The sequence below is a fragment of the Hylobates moloch genome, unplaced genomic scaffold, assembly GCF_009828535.3.
Source record: "Hylobates moloch isolate HMO894 unplaced genomic scaffold, HMol_V3 SCAFFOLD_2, whole genome shotgun sequence".
Classification (NCBI taxonomy): domain Eukaryota; kingdom Metazoa; phylum Chordata; class Mammalia; order Primates; family Hylobatidae; genus Hylobates; species Hylobates moloch.
In genome coordinates, this window is record NW_026652277.1 from 44,120,243 (window position 1) to 44,137,372 (window position 17,130).

At 43.4% G+C, this 17,130-nt stretch overlaps 2 protein-coding genes, 1 long non-coding RNA gene and 1 pseudogene across 4 annotated transcripts; 2 read left to right on the forward strand and 2 right to left on the reverse strand.

Moving 5' to 3' along the window:
• Positions 1-4,514: 4,514 nt before the first annotated feature.
• LOC116460644 (leukocyte surface antigen CD53-like) lies at positions 4,515-5,775 on the reverse strand (annotated as a pseudogene).
• A 2,241-nt stretch (positions 5,776-8,016) lies between these two features.
• On the reverse strand, positions 8,017-10,245 carry LOC116460853 (uncharacterized). Its single transcript, XR_004245943.2, has 2 exons — positions 10,124-10,245; positions 8,017-8,242 (listed from the first exon to the last, which is right to left on the reverse strand). It is a non-coding gene; the product is annotated as an uncharacterized LOC116460853 (long non-coding RNA).
• Positions 10,041-13,055, forward strand: PYURF (PIGY upstream open reading frame). 2 transcript variants are annotated; one of them, XM_058432993.1, is made up of 3 exons: positions 10,041-10,553; positions 12,002-12,116; positions 12,655-13,055. In XM_058432993.1, the coding sequence occupies exons 1-3, from the start codon at positions 10,356-10,358 to the stop codon at positions 12,666-12,668; spliced, it is 327 nt and encodes a 108-aa protein (XP_058288976.1). In that variant the 5' UTR covers positions 10,041-10,355; the 3' UTR covers positions 12,669-13,055. The 2 variants fall into 2 exon arrangements, with proteins under 2 accessions (XP_058288976.1, XP_058288975.1); XM_058432992.1 differs by having other exon boundaries at positions 10,235-10,553; positions 12,002-13,055.
• Positions 12,247-13,055, forward strand: PIGY (phosphatidylinositol glycan anchor biosynthesis class Y). The gene has a single exon (XM_058432996.1). The coding sequence runs from the start codon at positions 12,247-12,249 to the stop codon at positions 12,460-12,462; it is 216 nt and encodes a 71-aa protein (XP_058288979.1). The 3' UTR covers positions 12,463-13,055.
• Positions 13,056-17,130: the final 4,075 nt, after the last annotated feature.

Consider the following 17,130-nt stretch of genomic DNA (forward strand, 5'->3'; position numbering starts at 1 on the left):
GTGGGTTCTAGAGCCTTTGAGCTCCGATCTGGACCTACACTGTTGGCTCCCCTGGTTCTCAGGCCTTTGGACTTGGACTGAGTTATATCACCAGCTTTCTCCCGCTGGTTTTCCAGCTTGCAGAGGGCAGATTGTGGGACTTCTAGGCCTCCATAATTGTGTAAGTCAATTCCTATAATAAATCTCCTGTTTTATAAATATATCTATATAGATATCTCTTATTGGGACTGTTTCAGGCCACTATTCTTTACTATATATAAATCACTATTCTAAGTGATTTACATATTTTATTTAATGATCACATCTACACTCTGGGGTACTTGACCACTCAGGGTTCAGTGTAGGAAAAAGAAATTGTTCTAGGAATTTCCAGTATATAGGAATTTTAATATACAGAACTATGTGTTTATAAATTCATTAAAATGGCTGGAAAAGCAGAAACAGGGGGCTGCTTCTGGAGTTTTGGTGTTAAGCTAATGCCCTAATAGCTGTGACCCAGAAGAAACTGTTACTGCAACCACTGCTGTGGCTGCTGCAGCTGCCCTGTGCTAAGACACTGCCCCTTGCATCTAGAGAGTGCAGCATTCATCTAACCCACGCAAATCCTGTGTCTGTCAGAACCTGCATGTCAACTCTCCCTGCTGCAAGAAGCTCACCTCTGCCTCCCTTTCAAATTTCACGTGTGTGTATCTAGCTGGTAGAGTCTATTTCATAGCCAGAACCCTATCTATAAGGGAGTCTGGAAAATGTACTTGTTCGTTTTCCAACTTCTTCAAATAGGAGGGTTGAGAGAGCAACAGCTCATCTTCAGATGGAGGTTGAGAGAGCAACAGCTGCCACAGATTTCAAGCAGAGTTGGAAAGAACTGCAATTTTTTATTGATTTCATTTGTTCTAAATAGACAAATTAATATCATGTGGAGTTGCTTATCTGGATATTTTCTTGTGATATATTTATAATTTTAGTGACCTCTTTTCTTATTTTTAAAGTTTATATTTCAAAATATGTATGAATAGGATATTTTAAAGAACAAAATCATGGTGATGACTCCCATTAAGAAATACTATTGGCTTGTGCACGGTGGCTCATGCCTGTAATCCCAGAACTCTGGGAGGCCAAGGGGGGAGAACAGCTTGAGGCCAGTTCAACTAACCTGGGCAACATAGCACAACAACAATTTAATTTAAATTAAATTTTTTTTTTTTTGGAGACGGAGTCTCGCCCTGTCGCCCAGGCTGGAGTGCAGTGGTGCAATCTCTGCTCACTGCGAGCTCCGCGTCCCGGGTTCATGCCATTCTCCTGCCTCAGCCTCGCGAGTAGCTGGGACTACAGGCGCCCGCCACCACACCCGGCCAATTTTTTGTATTTTTAGTAGAGACAGGGTTTCACCGTGTTAGCCAGGATGGTCTCGATCTCCTGACCTTGTGATCCACCCACCTCGGCCTCCCAAAGTGCTGGGATTACAGGTGTGAGCCACCGCGCCCGGCTTAAATTAAAAAATTAAAAAAAATTTTTTTAAATACTATTCTTGCCAGGCATGGTGGGTCACACCTATAATCCCAGCACTTTGGGAGGCTGAGGAGGGCAGATCACCTGAGGCCAGGAGTTCAAGACCAGCCTGGCCAACATGGCGAAACCCCATCTCCATTAAAAATACAAAAAAATTAGCCAGGCGTGATGTGGTGGTGCACACCTGTGGTCCCAGCTGCTTGGGAAGCTGAGGCCAGGAGAATCGCTTGAACCTGGGAGGTCAAAGTTGCAGTGAGCTGAAATCGCACCACTGCACTCTAGCCTGGGCAACAGAGCGAGACTCTGTCTCAAAAAGAATAAAAATAAAACACTATTCCTCTTTCCATATATTCATATCTTAATTATGTTGAACTTTTAGGCTTAAGATCAAACCTGGCCATTTTTGTGATTAGTTTTGAAATGTTATATACAGAAGCCATTTAAAATATATATTAATATGCAGCCCTACAATATTTACTCAAGTCCATATTATTCACTCTTACCTGAGCTGTAGTATAGTATTGATGGCTCTTCACACTCATCTCTGCCTAGCAAACTTTTATATTCTACTTGCAAAGTTAAAATTGTTTTTGTGGATTAAAAGATGATGAAAGGAGATAAAATGGGTGTCTCCTGAGGTCTCAGTAAATAATTTGTTACGGCTATGAGACCTATACTGACACTCCCCTAAGCCCTCCTTAGGCCTTAGGCACAGCCTTCTTTGTGAGCCTCATATATAGTATAAGTTCAACAAATGTTGAATGAATACAAAAAAGAATGCACTATATGTAAACCTGAATTTTTTATTTAACTCTATCCTGTGCTGTTTACTCCACTTAAGATTATAAACATCTTGAAAATAGGGATAGCATTTTTTTTTTTTTTTTTTGGAGACGGAATCTCATTCTGTCGCCTAGGCTAGAGTGCAGTGGCACGATCTCGGCTCACTGCAACCTCCGCCTCCCTGGTTCAAGCAATTCTCTTGCCTCAGCCTCCTGATAGCTGGGATTACAGCACTGCCACCACACCCAGGTAATGTTTTGTACTTTTAATAGAGACAGGGTTTCACCATGGTGGCCAGGCCAGGATGGTCTTGAACTCCACAGGTGATCCACCTGCCTTAGCCTCCCAAAGTGTTGGATTACAGGCGTGAGCCATGGCGCTCAGCCAGAATAGCATCTTATATGCCTTTATACCCCTCCTTTTCACCTCCTAATATAATCTGAGAACACAGGAAGTGATCAGTATTTACTGAACCGAATCAATAGTTTTGAAATAAAGTGTTCTTTTATCAATTATGAACTGGTAATGTTTATATTTTAAAACTACTTTATTAAGTAAAAAATTTTAAATAGAGAAACATTTAAAGAACAATTCAGCAATATTTCAACCAGCTAAAGAGAACCAACTTTTTTTTTTTTTGAGACACAGTCCCTCTCTATTGCCCAGGCTGGAGTGCAGTGGTGTGATCTCAGCTCACTGCAGCCTCTGCCATCCAGTTTCAAGCGATTCTCCTGCCTCAGCCTCCCGAGTAACCGAGATTATTGGTGCCTGCCACCACGCCTGGCTAATTTTTCTATTTTTAGTAGAGACGGGGTTGCACCATCTTGGCCAGGCTGGTCTTGAACTCCTGACCTTGTGATCCACCTGCCTTGGCCTCCCAAAGTGCTGGGATTATGGGTGTGAGCCACTGCGCCTGGCCTGTTTTTTTATTTTTTAGAGACAGTGTCTTGCTCTGTCTCCCAGGCTAGAGTACAGTGGTGCCATCATACCTTACCGTAACCTCGAACTCCTGGGCCCAAGTGATCCTCCTTCCTCAGCCTCCTGACTAGCTAGTACTGCAGGCACTGCCACAGCCAACTTTTTTTATTTTTTGTAGAAATGGAGTCTTGCTAAGTTGCTCATGCTGGTCTTGAACTCCTGGCCTCAAGCAATCCTCCTGCCTCGTGCAGGATTACAGGTGCAAGCCACAGCACTCAGCCAACATTTCGGTTGTTCTTTGTTTTTTGCCCCCATGCCAAAGTTCTTGGTTTGAAAATATAATCATTGTACATACATTTTTGTGTCCTGCTTGTTTTTCACTTATTATAATTTTCTGTGTTGTTATGAGTTTTTATTTTTAAATCTGAATAATGGTGCATGCCTGCCACATAGTGGACATTCAATAAATTAATAAATTAATACTTTATTCATTTATTCATAAACATTAAGAATTACATTTTTAAAATATTTACTATTTTGATAGACGAGAAACGGAAACTTCTTTGATTTTTTAAAAAATTAAGATCACTTTTATTTATTGAAGAGCAAAATAGTAAATTAACAAAACCTTAGCTGATAGAGAAATAACACCAGAAGTCTTGTGCATGCGATTATCAACTAAGTAACTGGTTGAAGTCAGGATATAAATCACTGGATAATTTTTTGTGGAAAGACAGAATAAATTGATGAGGCCCTTAATAAAGAAATGGAAATGAAACCTTGCCCTTTGGAGAAAGAGCACTCTGTAATTCCTATAGCCACCACTCTTCGTCAAAGAGAAACAGGGTTGTGACAACGGCCCCATGAGCCTGGACCTAGAACCCTCTTCAGCTTATCTCTTGCTTGACTTTGGAGAGCAGACTGGGCATGACACAGAGACCACAGACTAATTTGACAGTGGGAAGGTTAAAAGCTTCATATCCTGGGCCCACTGTTTGATCTTGAGCCATTAGTTCCACAGTTTCTCTTGGCCTTTCAGGTCTAAAAAAATGTCCTAGTATTACTGTTACCACCTTGAGAGACATGGCTGCTGCCGTCAGTAGGTGAAAGGTTGTCTTGCCGCCTGAGATGGAAAGTCCCTAGCCAACACCTTATTTTCTGGCTGTATAAGACAGCGACCCAAAAAGCGAAGGGGTGGGAGGAGGACAGGTAGTCCAGCAGGTGACCATTTAGAACTTCATGCTATAAATGGTTTTGGATTTCCAAAGATGAAACGAGTCTCCCCAGCACAGGGCAGTTGCAGGTCACACCCCCAGGGCCTAACTGGTTTTATCAATCTGGCTGTTTGGGGTCAGTGCAAAGGACATCCTTACCACCTGGAATGCACATATACACAGATGGTGATGATTCTGATATACAGGAAATTGGTGTGGAACTACAGTCTCACTTTTGCATAGCAACCTTTCACTTTTGGATCTGAGGGGCAAGATGCTTGTTGCCCGCTGGACCAATCACTCGTGCCATTTACGCCACAACAGTGCAGAAATGACTGGATAGAGTCCCACGTCGCCTTGGTGCTGTTGTCCCAGTGGTAATGGTAGATGCTGTCCGTCAGGCCCTCAGCTACCTATACATTCAGCTTCTGTTCGTAAACAAAATGCAGGATGGCCAAGGTCACCTCAGCAAGGAGGATAATTGGCAGCAGAATGAACAAGGACATAAGCAGGCACTGTTTTTCTTTTTTTTTTTTTTTTTTTTTTTTGAGACGGAGTCTCGCTCTGTCACCCAGGCTGGAGTGCGGTGGCTCAATCTTGGCTCACTGCAAGCTCCGCCTCCCGGGTTCACGCCATTCTCCTGCCTCAGCCTCTCCGAGTAGCTGGGACTACAGGCGCCCGCCACCACGCCCGGCTAATTTTTTGAAGTTTTAGTAGAGACGGGGTTTCACCGTGGTCTCGATCTCCTGACCTCGTGATCCGCCCGCCTCGGCCTCCCAAAGTGCTGGGATTACAAGCGTGAGCCACCACGCCCGGCCGGCACTGTTTTTCTTGACAGAGCCTATGCAGCCCAGGAAGGCCACCACCGTGATCATGGAGCCCACGATGACAAGCACATTGCCCAGCGTGAGGGAGGGGAGCTTATGGAAGAGCACTCACAAGCTGTTGTGGATCAGCGGGTACATCCCCATAAGTGCGGCAGCCACAGAACCGAAAGAGCAAGTTGGGCTGTGTGTGGTAGCTCACGCCTGTAATCCCAGGACTTTGGGAGGCTGAGGCGGGAGGATCGCTTGAGCCCAGGAGTTTCAAGACCAGCCTGGGCAACATGGTGAGACCCTGACTTTACAAAAAAAAATTTAAAAATTAGCCGGGTGTGGTGGTGCCTGTGCATGCCTATGGTCCCAGCTACTCGGGAGGCTGAGGTGGGAGGATTGTTTGAGCCCAGAAGGTGAAGGCTGCAGTGAGCTATGATGGAGCCACTGCACTCCAGCCTGGGAGACAGAGCAAGATCCTGTCAAAAAAAAAAGAAAAACAGGACATACTTCCATAATTTCAAGCTACTCGTGCCCATGCTGGGATATTCTGGTCCTTTTGCAGGCACTAGCCCTCAGCCCTTCAGACAGAATTTGTGATTATCCTTCAGATGGCCAAGACAAGGCTGGTAACATTCATGTCTAGGGTTATTTCAAAACTTCTTTGATGTTTGAAACTAGCATTACTACTACTAGCAAAACTACTTTGATGTTTGAAACTAGCATATCCTACTACAATAGGATAATAAAAATTATCCTATTGAGGATAATTTTTTAATATGTTTATTGATCAACTATATTTTCTTTTTTTGCGAATTTTTCTTTTCAAATATTTTGTCCATTTATCTATTGGAAACTTGATTTTAATAAACTCATTATAATTAAAATTTATTAATAGGACTTTTATGATTTTTGTTTTTAAAATAAATGTTTGGCTGGGCACAGTGGCTCATGCCTATAATCCTAGCACTTTGGGAGGCCAAGGTGGGTGAATTGCTTGAGCTCAGGAGTTCCAGAGCAGCCTGGGCAACATGAAACACCATCTCTACAAAAAATACAAAAATTAGCTGGGCGTGGTGGCATGCACCTGTAGTCCCAGCTACTTGGAGGCTGATGTGCCAGGATTGCTTGAGTCTGGGAGGTCAAGGCTGCAGTGAGTCACGACTGCACCACTGTACTCCAGCCTGGATGACACAGAGAGAATCTGTCTCAAGAAAATAAAATGAAAATAAAAAATAAGTGTCATCAAATTAAGAAACAATTGGCAAAATGAAAGTAAATCTTTGTAATCACAGAGAGAAAAGATCAAGCAGAGATAAATGTTAGTTCAAATACTAAATGATGCCACCTAGTGGAAAATTTATTTTGACTCATTTCTTTGTATTACAGGTTCACAAATTTCAATGCCCCCAAATTTGGAATTGACAGGCTCTGTTAAAATACATAGTCCAGCCCCTCTTCTGCCTAGAGATTTCTAACTTCATGTGTGTGATAATCTAAGAATTGTGTTTCAATAGTATCTATATTGGCAATTAGAAAAATTCCATTTCAGTTAAAAAGAGTGTCCCAGAACTACCTTGTGCTTTCCCTTTCCCTTAGAATGTTTACTAGTTTCACCATAATAAATAATTTTATTGCTAACAACATTCTTTAAATGTGTTAGCCCCTGTGCTGTTTTACTTGAATTGTTTTATTTAGTCTGTTCAAACACCATAAGTTAAGTACTATTATTATTGTATTTCACAAGTGAGAAGGTTGAGGGGGAGAACTTAAGTAGCTTCTCCAAGATCACACAGCTATACTGTATCTGAGACCAGAAACCATCAGGTTATTGTGCACAGGCCTCTGTAACAGGAAAGGTCATAGTCATGTGAATGGTGAAAAGGGACTAACTTTTAAAAGACCAGTTCCAGTCCTATGATCCTATCCTATCATCTCCATTTAGCTTAGTATACTACAGGCAGAAATGAATTGTATTTCTTCATTACTAAGGGCTATTTAGGGACATTTTGCTTTGATATGTTGCAACTTAATACTCACATGGTGACAGTCATACATTCATATGTTCCTTAAATATTGGTTGTTGATTTCTGGTGTTATAAATTTGAGGATATTTTCAATACTTTGCTGTTACTCTCTATTCTTCCCCTAAATAAAGTAAACTGAACTGCCTCAAACCCTCTACGTGGAGGCAAACTGAAACTAATTTATTTATAACTGGTTAGAAAACCCAGTTGATAGAGATCTGTCAGCCAAGCTAGCTGAGGCTTAAGCATGGGTGCCTTCCCCTACCCAACAAGGGCCAAGGGTTGGGCCCACTCAGCGCTTGCAGAAGTCAAGTGCTGTTTCTCCTTAAGCAGAAACTTATCTTTCCTACAGCTCACCCCTTCCCTTGAGCCCAAAGTATCAACTGACTTCAACTGAAAAATTAATTCCTGCTACTGCCCTAGTCGGAAATAGTGTGAAGGTGACATAGGAACTTTACAGTACTTTCCCTTGAGGGTATGTCCTGATAACTGCTATATTCTCTAGTCCGTTAGTAACTCTAATAACGGAAAGTTATGACTGTGAAAGATTTCTTTGTGGGGGAAGGAAGGTGAGGCAACCAGAGACTTTCAGTATCTCTTAAATATCTATCTAGTAGAAGTGTTTCCTTTTTGGTATCCTATAAGCTACATTAACATTAGAAAATCTTCTTGAACATTAGTGAACAAAGAACATCAAAAAATAAACTTTTTTTTTTTTTTAAAAAAAGGATGGCCCAAAAAACAAACAAAAAATTAGGATGAACACATAAACATTTCTCAGTTTATTTTTACATTGGAGTGGAAGAGAAATTTGAAAATATAAACATATTTTTGGATTCTGTACTTCCAGCTCCAGGAACTCAAAGTGTGAAATGATAATGCCCAGTGATGCAAAAAAAAGTTCAGGTTGATATTCAGCAGAACAGAGGGAAAAAATGGATGACTAACAAGAATCTTTGAGTCTTCGGACATGGAAAAACTAGATGAAATAAAAATAAAAATAGACAACATTAATGGAGCATTAATTTGTGCCAGGCACTTTTCTAAATGTTCTTCGAATGCACAACCACATTTATCCCCTACCCACAAGGTAGGTACAATTATTAGTCTTACACAGATAAGGAAAATGAGCGGTTAAGTCCTTTGCCGAAGTCATCCAGCTACTAAATTGTGGACAGGGAACCAAGCTGTCAGGCCCCAGAGCCCAACTTCCCATCTACTACACTATAAGAAAGAGATCTAACATGCATCACTTCCTCGGAGAGTGGGAAGCAAACCTGGGATACAAATTCACTGAATGGATTGTATGGATAAGATAAAATCAACTCTATTGACGAAAAGGAGAAGGAAAGGAAAAAAAAATGGGATAAAGGATCAGAAAGGAGAAAACTCCAGGGTAGACCTGTTTTGTTGTCGCTGGGTTGGTTGGTTGGTTTGTCAGTTGTATTTTTCATATGTTTCGTCATGTTGGCCAGGCTGGTCTCGAACTCCTAGCCTCAAGTGATCAACCCGCCTCGGCCTCCCAGAGTACTGGGACTACAGGAGTGAGCCACCACGTCCAGCCCCCACATTGCTTCTGGCCTCTGTGGTAGACCTCCCAGACAGGGCGGCCAGGCAGAGGTGCTCCTCACTTCCCAGAAGGGGCGGCCGGGCAGAGGCGCTCCTCACTTCCCAGACGGGGCGGCCGGGCAGAGGCGCTCCTCACATGCCAGAAGGGGCGGCTGCGCAGAGGCGCTCCTCACTTCTTCCCAGACAGGGCGGCCGGCAGAGGCGCTCCTCACATGCCATAAGGGGCGGCTGCGCAGAGGCGCTCTTCACTTCCCAGACGGGGCGGCCGGGCACAGGCGCTCCCCACTTCCCAGACGGGGCGGCCGGGCAGAGGAGCTTCTCATAACCCAGACGATGGGTGGCCAGGCAGAGACGCTCCCCACCTCCCAGACGGGGCGGCGGCCGGGCAGAGGCTGCAATCCCAGCACCCTGGGAGGCCAAGGCAGGCGGCTGGGAGGCGGAGGCTGCAGCGAGCCAAGACCACGCCACCGTACTGCAGCCCGGGCAACACCGAGCACCGAGTCAGCGAGCCTCCGTCTGCAGTCCCAGCACCTCTAGAGGCCGAGGCGGGCAGACCACCGGAGGTCAGGAGCTGGAGAGCAGCCTGGCCGACATGGCGAAACCGCGCCTCCAGCCAAAGGAGAAAAACTAGGGAGGGGTGGTGGCGCGCGCCGGCAATCCCAGGCATCCCGCAGGCCAGGGCAGGAGAATCACGGGAGCCGGACGCAGGGAGTCTGCAGCGAGCCGAGTGTACTGCAGCCTGGGCCACAGAGGGAAGGAAGCGAGGAAGGGAGGAAGGGAGGGAGGGAGGGAGGTTGAATGGATCTTTAACAGGCAGATCACATCTGCCTGTTACACAGTTAGGCCCCTTGCGGCCTCCAAGCTCATTTATAGAAGTGAATTAGCTGTGCTTTATTACGCAAATACTTCACAATGACTGGGTCTCAGGCAGGAAGAATTTATATATTTTGGAGGGTCAGAGGCCTAGGCCATTCCTTCCAGGTTCTCACTTTTTTTAATTAGAGAGAAAAAAGCCAAACAAGGTTACAGAAACTAATGGTATAGTAAAGATGTACATGAAACAAATGAGCGCTTTCAGTACATCCATGATAATACATTCAATACAATACATAACAGTGTGTTTGAAACTTCACTTGGAGGTAACCAGGTAGGTCCAAGCCTAACTCCCTACAACTCTGAGGCCTGGCCACTGGCTTCCTGGCATCACTGCGACAGGCCCCGGTGAAAACCCAGACACCTCGACTTAAACACTGGTTTAGTTTGTAGTCTGGTAAGGCGGTGGGGCACCCACCAGAGGCCTTTGCCCTGGGGCTGTCCTACAGACTGTAAATGACGCCCGTGGGAAAAGGAGTCGGAGCAGGAGCACCCTCGGAACCAAAGCGCCCGCTCCGCCTACTCCCCGGCAGTGTTTCCCAGAGCACCAGGGGGCGGGGCCTGGCCGGCTGGCCTGGACGAACGGGGAGCCAGGAGCTCGGCCACGGCTGGCGAGGGCGCAGTGCGGCCTGGTCTCCGGCTGCCAGACCATGCTGAGTGAAGCACGCTGCAGGCTCGCCTCAGCGCTGCGGGGAACGCGCGCGCCGCCGTCCGCGGTCGCCCGTAGGTGCCTGCACGCGTCTGGGTCGCGGCCTCTGGCCGACCCGGGCAAGAAGACTGAGGAGCCGCCCCGCGCTTTCGATCCGGCGCTGCTGGAGTTCCTGGTGTGCCCGCTCTCCAAGAAGCCGCTCAGGTGACTCGCTGGTCTTGGCCCTTCCTTCGCAGCCTCCCGGTGGGCGGAAAGGGAGCGGTGGACCGCGGCCTCTCGCAGCCACTGGGGCCTTGTAGGTCGGTCAAGTACTCTCCGCTGCCATATTCTGGACTCTGTCCTCGCCGGGCGCACAGCGGGCAGGACGGGAGAGACCGGAGGCTGGGGAGCCGCGTCCCACATCTCCCAGAACACATGGCCAGCCTGCGGGAATGGCTCGAAGCGTTTTAGGGTTCGCGACCGGCTGCGCATTGCAATCACCCGGGGACCGTTTTAAAAATGCCGATTCCCCGACAGCCCCCAAGACGGGCAGACTTGGAATGCTCGGGGGAACATTTGTATTTTCTTTTTCTTTTTTTTTCCTTTTAAGAGACAGGGTGCCCCCTACGTTGCCCAGACTGGCCTAGAAATCCCGCCTCAGCCTCCTCAGGAGTCGGGAAACAGGCGCCACCCCCACGCCCAGCTTATTTGTGTTCTTAAACGGTCCCTAAATGATTTCTAACGTACCACCAGGTTTATGAACCACTGCGATTCAGGACAAGTCCAAAGCCTTCCGGTTTTTAAGCCAAGATAATGAAAAGTATTGTTGTACCCTCCAGATTCTCGTGAAAGCGTCTTGTATAACTGGTGCCTGACAATCTTAAGCAATTCAGCTGTGTTTGCTGCCCGGTGGCTCTTAGTTGTGGCCTAGCAGGTTTCGTAGAAGCCTCTTTAACTAGTTTTTGGGAAGACAGCTCTACAGTTTCCAAGCTACCAAAATTGAATATTGACAACACTAACGCTAGTATTACAAATCGCATAAATTAAACACCAAAATGTTATCAGTGGTTATCTTTGAACGTTAGATTGCTAGCAATTTTTCATATTTCTTTTTCCCGTAATAAACATATTATTCAATTTTCTCAAACCTTGAAATTATCATTTGATTTACGTTTATAACTAGCTCACTGCAGACTTAGTGCTTTCGAAAGTTTCCTCATTTCTGCCCTCTCACCTTTTCCAGTGATTTCCTTCTAATGGATTAGTTAAGTTTCTCTACTTAGCATTTATTCTAAAACGAAGAAGTTGATTTTTCTCTAGTGTTTATTCCAGTAGTAAATTAACAGGGATGGTTTGGGGGTTGACCAAAGTAATGAAGGAATATTTGGATAAGAGAGGGGGATCTTTTCTGACTAGTATGAAAAAAAAATTAAGGAATAACTTGTGAATAAGGTGAAAAAGAGAATATGAGTGAAACTGACTAAAATGGGAATAATTACAGATTGTAAGAGAATTTTTCTAAAATAAAAGGTTGAATTGGCTATTGTTGCTTTTAGAATTAAAGAAGACTATTCTGGGATTAACTCCATACCAAAAATTGGATAAATGGTGGTATTTGTTGAAAGCATTTTATTTTCCCACAACTCATTTTGTTCTTTTTTTTTCCACCTCAGATATGAAGCATCAACAAATGAATTGATTAATGAAGAGTTGGGAATAGCTTATCCAATCGTTGATGGGATTCCTAATATGATACCACAGGCAGCTAGGATGACACGTCAAAGTAAGAAGCAAGAAGAAGTGGAGCAGCGCTAGTTCATAATTTAAAAAAATAAAAAAAACGCAACAGCCAACTTTTCTTAGTACCATATACCTTTTAAAACACAGTGGCAGGTAATAAGTGGAAGAGAAGAATGTTTTTGTCTCTTCCTACGTTGACTGTTCTTATTCCACTGGTTTCTTTAGCAGGACTGTTCTACTCAGCCTCTGTGGAAGAAAACTTCCCACAGGGCTGCACTAGCACAGCCAGCCTTTGCTTTTACAGCCTGCTCTTGCCTATTACCATACCAGTGTATGTATTCTTCCACCTTTGGACTTGGATGGGTATTAAACTCTTCAGGCATAATTGATGCAACTAGAGTCAATATGCTGTATCTATTAATGATAGCTCTTGGGTATCTATCTCTGAAAGCTCAAATGGATGGAATTTAGTTTGCGGGAAAGAGGCTTTGCTTTGTGCATATCAGGCTTAGGACTGTGGGAGGCTTAAGTTGCAGACGCTTCTTTTATTGTACTCTTGTTCTGCCCTTTTTTTTTTGAAGGCTCTGACTTATAACTGCTATGTCAGAAGAAACATTTTGACAGTGTCTTGTTGGAGATGAACATCCCTAATTGACGTGTGATGACTATCTCTTACTCCGTTCATCTAAGAGTCATTGAAATTTTGTTTTGCTTGTTTGTTTAGCTTCAAGGTCTTTGGTAAAGTCACATGTTAGGGATGACTGAAATAATTCCAAAGGAGTGATGTTGGAATAGTCCCTCTAAGGGAGAGAAATGCATTTGAACGAATGTGATATAAAACCACATAATCAAATAGAAACTTCACGTACTTACAAAAATTGAGTTTGTAAAATTACCTTCATTTCTTTGACATTAAATGCTTATATTAGCAATAAAGATGTTGACACTTTCCTACATAAAATAAACCAGTTTGCAGTAGTCATTTGTTTGTTTATTTGTTTGGTCACAGAAGCGTTAATGATACTAAGGGAAGTTGTAAAACTGCACTAAATGTAGTTGTGTTTAGAGAGGTACTTAATACCCAAAACAGAATCATTTCCTAGGAAAGTGGGGGGTGGGAAGACTTGCAAGTAGTGGATTGTACCCTGTTGAGCTTAGAGCCATATTTGAGCCACATTTCAGTTTATTTTCCCAGGATGCCGAATAACACCACTAAGGGCATGAGCATCGACACATTAATAGCCCCTGATTTTCTAGAACTTTCAACAAGACTAATAGAGCATAGTACAATACTTCGGAAATATAGTGTGTTTCAGTAGTTAACCCAAAGAAACCTAAGAACCGAATACAAACTTTATTTTTATTGGAATCTTATGTTGTTAACAGAAACCTTAAACAGTGATTCTTCTGCATCAAGAAATTAAAACATGTTAGATGTGTTTTCTTTTGAATTAAGGTATACTGTAGTACAAACAACATGTTAAAATTACCCTATGGCAACATACAGATAACCTGGAAGACTACAGGTTCCCAGGTATTTCCTGAAGAGTTGTTCTTTTCAGTTAACCCTAAATCTCACACTTAACTAAGTCAGAGAAAAGGAAACAATTCTGAAAACAAGTACATACTATATCTCAGGAAGTCAATTTCAATTTCAGGAAACACTGACAAGAATGCCCTGGGGAAGTTTAGTATTTAACACCATCCTCTCACTAATAGAATTTATTTAGCAATCAGTTGTTACAGTATAAACATATACCAGGTACAATTATAAACATAGTGCTGTGTCTTCAATCGTATAACCCTAAAGAGTAGGTAATATTAGCACCATGTTACAGATAAGGAAACAAGCACAGAGAGATTAAATGACTTACCCAAGGTAACATAGCTAATCATTGGATGGAAATGTAAACCATCTAGCCATCTGGCTTCAGTCTTAACTACCATGCCATGTGCCACTTTATTTTGTGCTATTTGGTCCTTTCTATTTACAAGAAAAATCAAAATGCTTAGTTTCTAATTCTTCAAGACTGGACTAGGTGACCACCCAACCGCCCCCCCTTTTTTTTGAGACAGGGTCTTATTCTGTTGCCCAGGCTGGAGTGCAGTGGCGTGGTACGATCATGGCTCACTGCAGCCTCCACCTCCTGAGTTCAAGTGATTCTCCCACCTCAGTCTCCCAAGTAGCTGGGACTACAGTCATGTGCCACCATGCTTGGCTAATTTTTTTTTTTGTATTTTTTTGTAGAGATGGGGTTTCACCATGTTGTCCAGGCTGGTCTCAACTCCTGGGCTCAAGCGATCCACCCACCTCGGCCTCCCAAAGTGCTGGGATTACAGGAGTGAGCCACCGCACCCAGCCAGTGCCCTTCTTTTTGCTTAAGGCACGGTATGCTTTATTCTAGCACTTAACCTTGTGCTGCAATTGTCTGGTTTTTGTCTCCTGTCTATACAGTAAATGCTAAACATTTTAAATCTAATGTTTAGCACAGAGCAGGCAGTAAGTGCCTCCTGAGTGAACACATGGCTCTGAGAAACCTTATAACTTCAGCCAGTTACTTAGCATTCTGGGCCTCATTTTTAGGGCTAAAAAGTCCTTACCCTTGTTTCATAAAATGGTGAGGATCAAATAAAATTTTATATGCAAGGGTACTTTGTAAAGAACTAAGTGATACTTCTAGAGACCATGTGAGGAACTTTGTGGACCCATTCACCAGTGAAACAAGCCTAACTAGTGAAAATTAGAAACAAAACAACCATTTAAACGGTCTGGAAATTGTCCTAAGGGCATACAGCTCATTAAATGAAGAAACATTCAAGGAAACCTACTGACACTTAATAAGAACAGCAAGTTTTTGTCATCTGACCCACCAACCACTTCTTTTCTGCTCCCTCTCAGTTTGGCGATGGCCACTCCAGGAGGGTGTAGTCAAGAACACAGGGCTCGCTCTTCCCCCAGCTCCTAGTTGAGGGTTATGGTACCTCCTCCGAGGCATAGGCCATCAGCATAGTAAAGGTAATTATGTAATTATAAAAGACAGTATAAATGCGTATTTTGTCATTCTTATTTATAGGGCAATTATAGAAAAAAACCATGTTTATGCAAGATGCATTGTATTTGGGAGCCTGTAACATATATAACATATTTAGCATTAACATCATAAAGGAAATGGAGGTAAGCAAAGCTGTATTTGCAGTACAAAAATGATACCAGATAGTAACTTGAATTCATAAGAATACATGAAGAAAACCATAAGAGATAAATAATGTAATGAATGCTATAAATATATACTTGCTGTCCTTTTCTCAGTTTAAGAGACATCAGATTATATAAAATAATTATAACTAAGTATTGAGTTTGTAACATACAGATGTGATTACATAACAATAGCACAGCAAGAGGGAAAAAGGAATTGAGCACTTGATATGTGGCTAGATAAAAGTAATGCTTCTATATCTTATCGACACTTTTTTGTTGTTGCTGCTGCTGTTGTTGTTTGAGACGGAGTCTCACTCTCACCCAGGCTGGAGTGCAGTGGCACGATCTCTGCTCGCTGCAACCTCCACCTCCTGGGTTCAAGTGATTCTCCCGCCTCAGCCTCCCCAGTAGCTGGGATTACAGGGGTGCACCACCATGCCTGGCTAATAATTTTTGTGTTTTTAGTAGAGACGAGGTTTCACCATGTTGGCCAGGCTGGTCCTGAACTCCTGACTTCAAGTGATCCACCCGCCTCAGCCTCCCAAAGTGCTGGGATTACAGGCGTGTGCCACCATGCCCAGCCTCTTATTGACACTCTTATGAACAGATCAGCAGTTTTAAAAGACCTCTTAAGCCTTCATACACTGCTGGTGAGAATATTAAATGTTGCAGCTTCTTTGGAAAACAGCAAGACCACAAAAGGTCAAATGTAGAGTTGTCATATGACCCAGCAATTTCACTCCCAGGTATATGCTCAAGAGACAGCTTGTATGCAGATGTTCATAGCAGCATCATTTAGGATAGCCAAAAAGTAGAAACAACCCAAACGTCCATAAACTGATGAATGGATAGATAAAATGTGATATGAATATAATGAAATAATATTTGGCAATATAAAGTGATAAAGTACTGATATATGCTAGACTATGGATGAACCTTGCAAACATCATGCTAAGTCATAGAAGCCAGTTACAAAAGGTCACATAGTCTAATTTCATTTATTTGAAATGTCCATAATAGTCAATCTCTAGAGACAGACAGTAGATTAGTAGCTGCATAGAGCTGGAGAAGGGGGAGATTGTGCAGTTTTGGCTAAAGAGTACAAGGTTTCTCTTTGGGGTGATAAAAATGTTCTACAATGGACTATGGTGGCAATTTGGGAGGCCAAGGTGGGAGGATCGCTTGAGCCCGGGAGTTCGAGACCAGCCTGGGCAACATAGAGAGACCCTGTCTCTACAAAAAATTAAAAAAATAAAAAAATCACACTCAGGGGACTGTTGTGGGGTGGGGGGAGGGGGGAGGGACAGCATTAGGAGATATACCTAATGCTAAATGACGAGTTAATGGGTGCAGCAAAACAACATGGCACATGGATACATATGTAACAAACCTGCACATTGTGCACATGTACCCTAAAACCTAAAGTATATAAAAAAAAAAAAAAAATTAGCTGGGCATGGTGGTGTGTGCCTGTGGTCCCAGCTACTCAGGAGGCTGAGGTGGGAGGATCCAGCCCAGGAGGTCAAGGATGTGGTGAGCCATGATCATGCCACTGCACTCCAGCCTGGGCAACCAAGCAAGACCTTGTCTCAAAAAAAAAAAAAAAAAAACCCAAACAGAAAAATTGACTATGGTGATGCTTGCACAATTCTGTGAACATACTAAAAACCATTGAGTTGTACACTATATATGGCTGAGTTACATGCTGTGTGAATTATATCTCAATAAAGTTGTTAGAGGAAAATTAAAAAAGCAGTATCTCAGTGTCCAGCCTAAGGCTCAGTGGTTCCAGGTCACTTGCTGGAGGTCAGATGCTGGTTAGAGGCATGGCCAAAAGTGAACGCAGGTCTTATGCCTT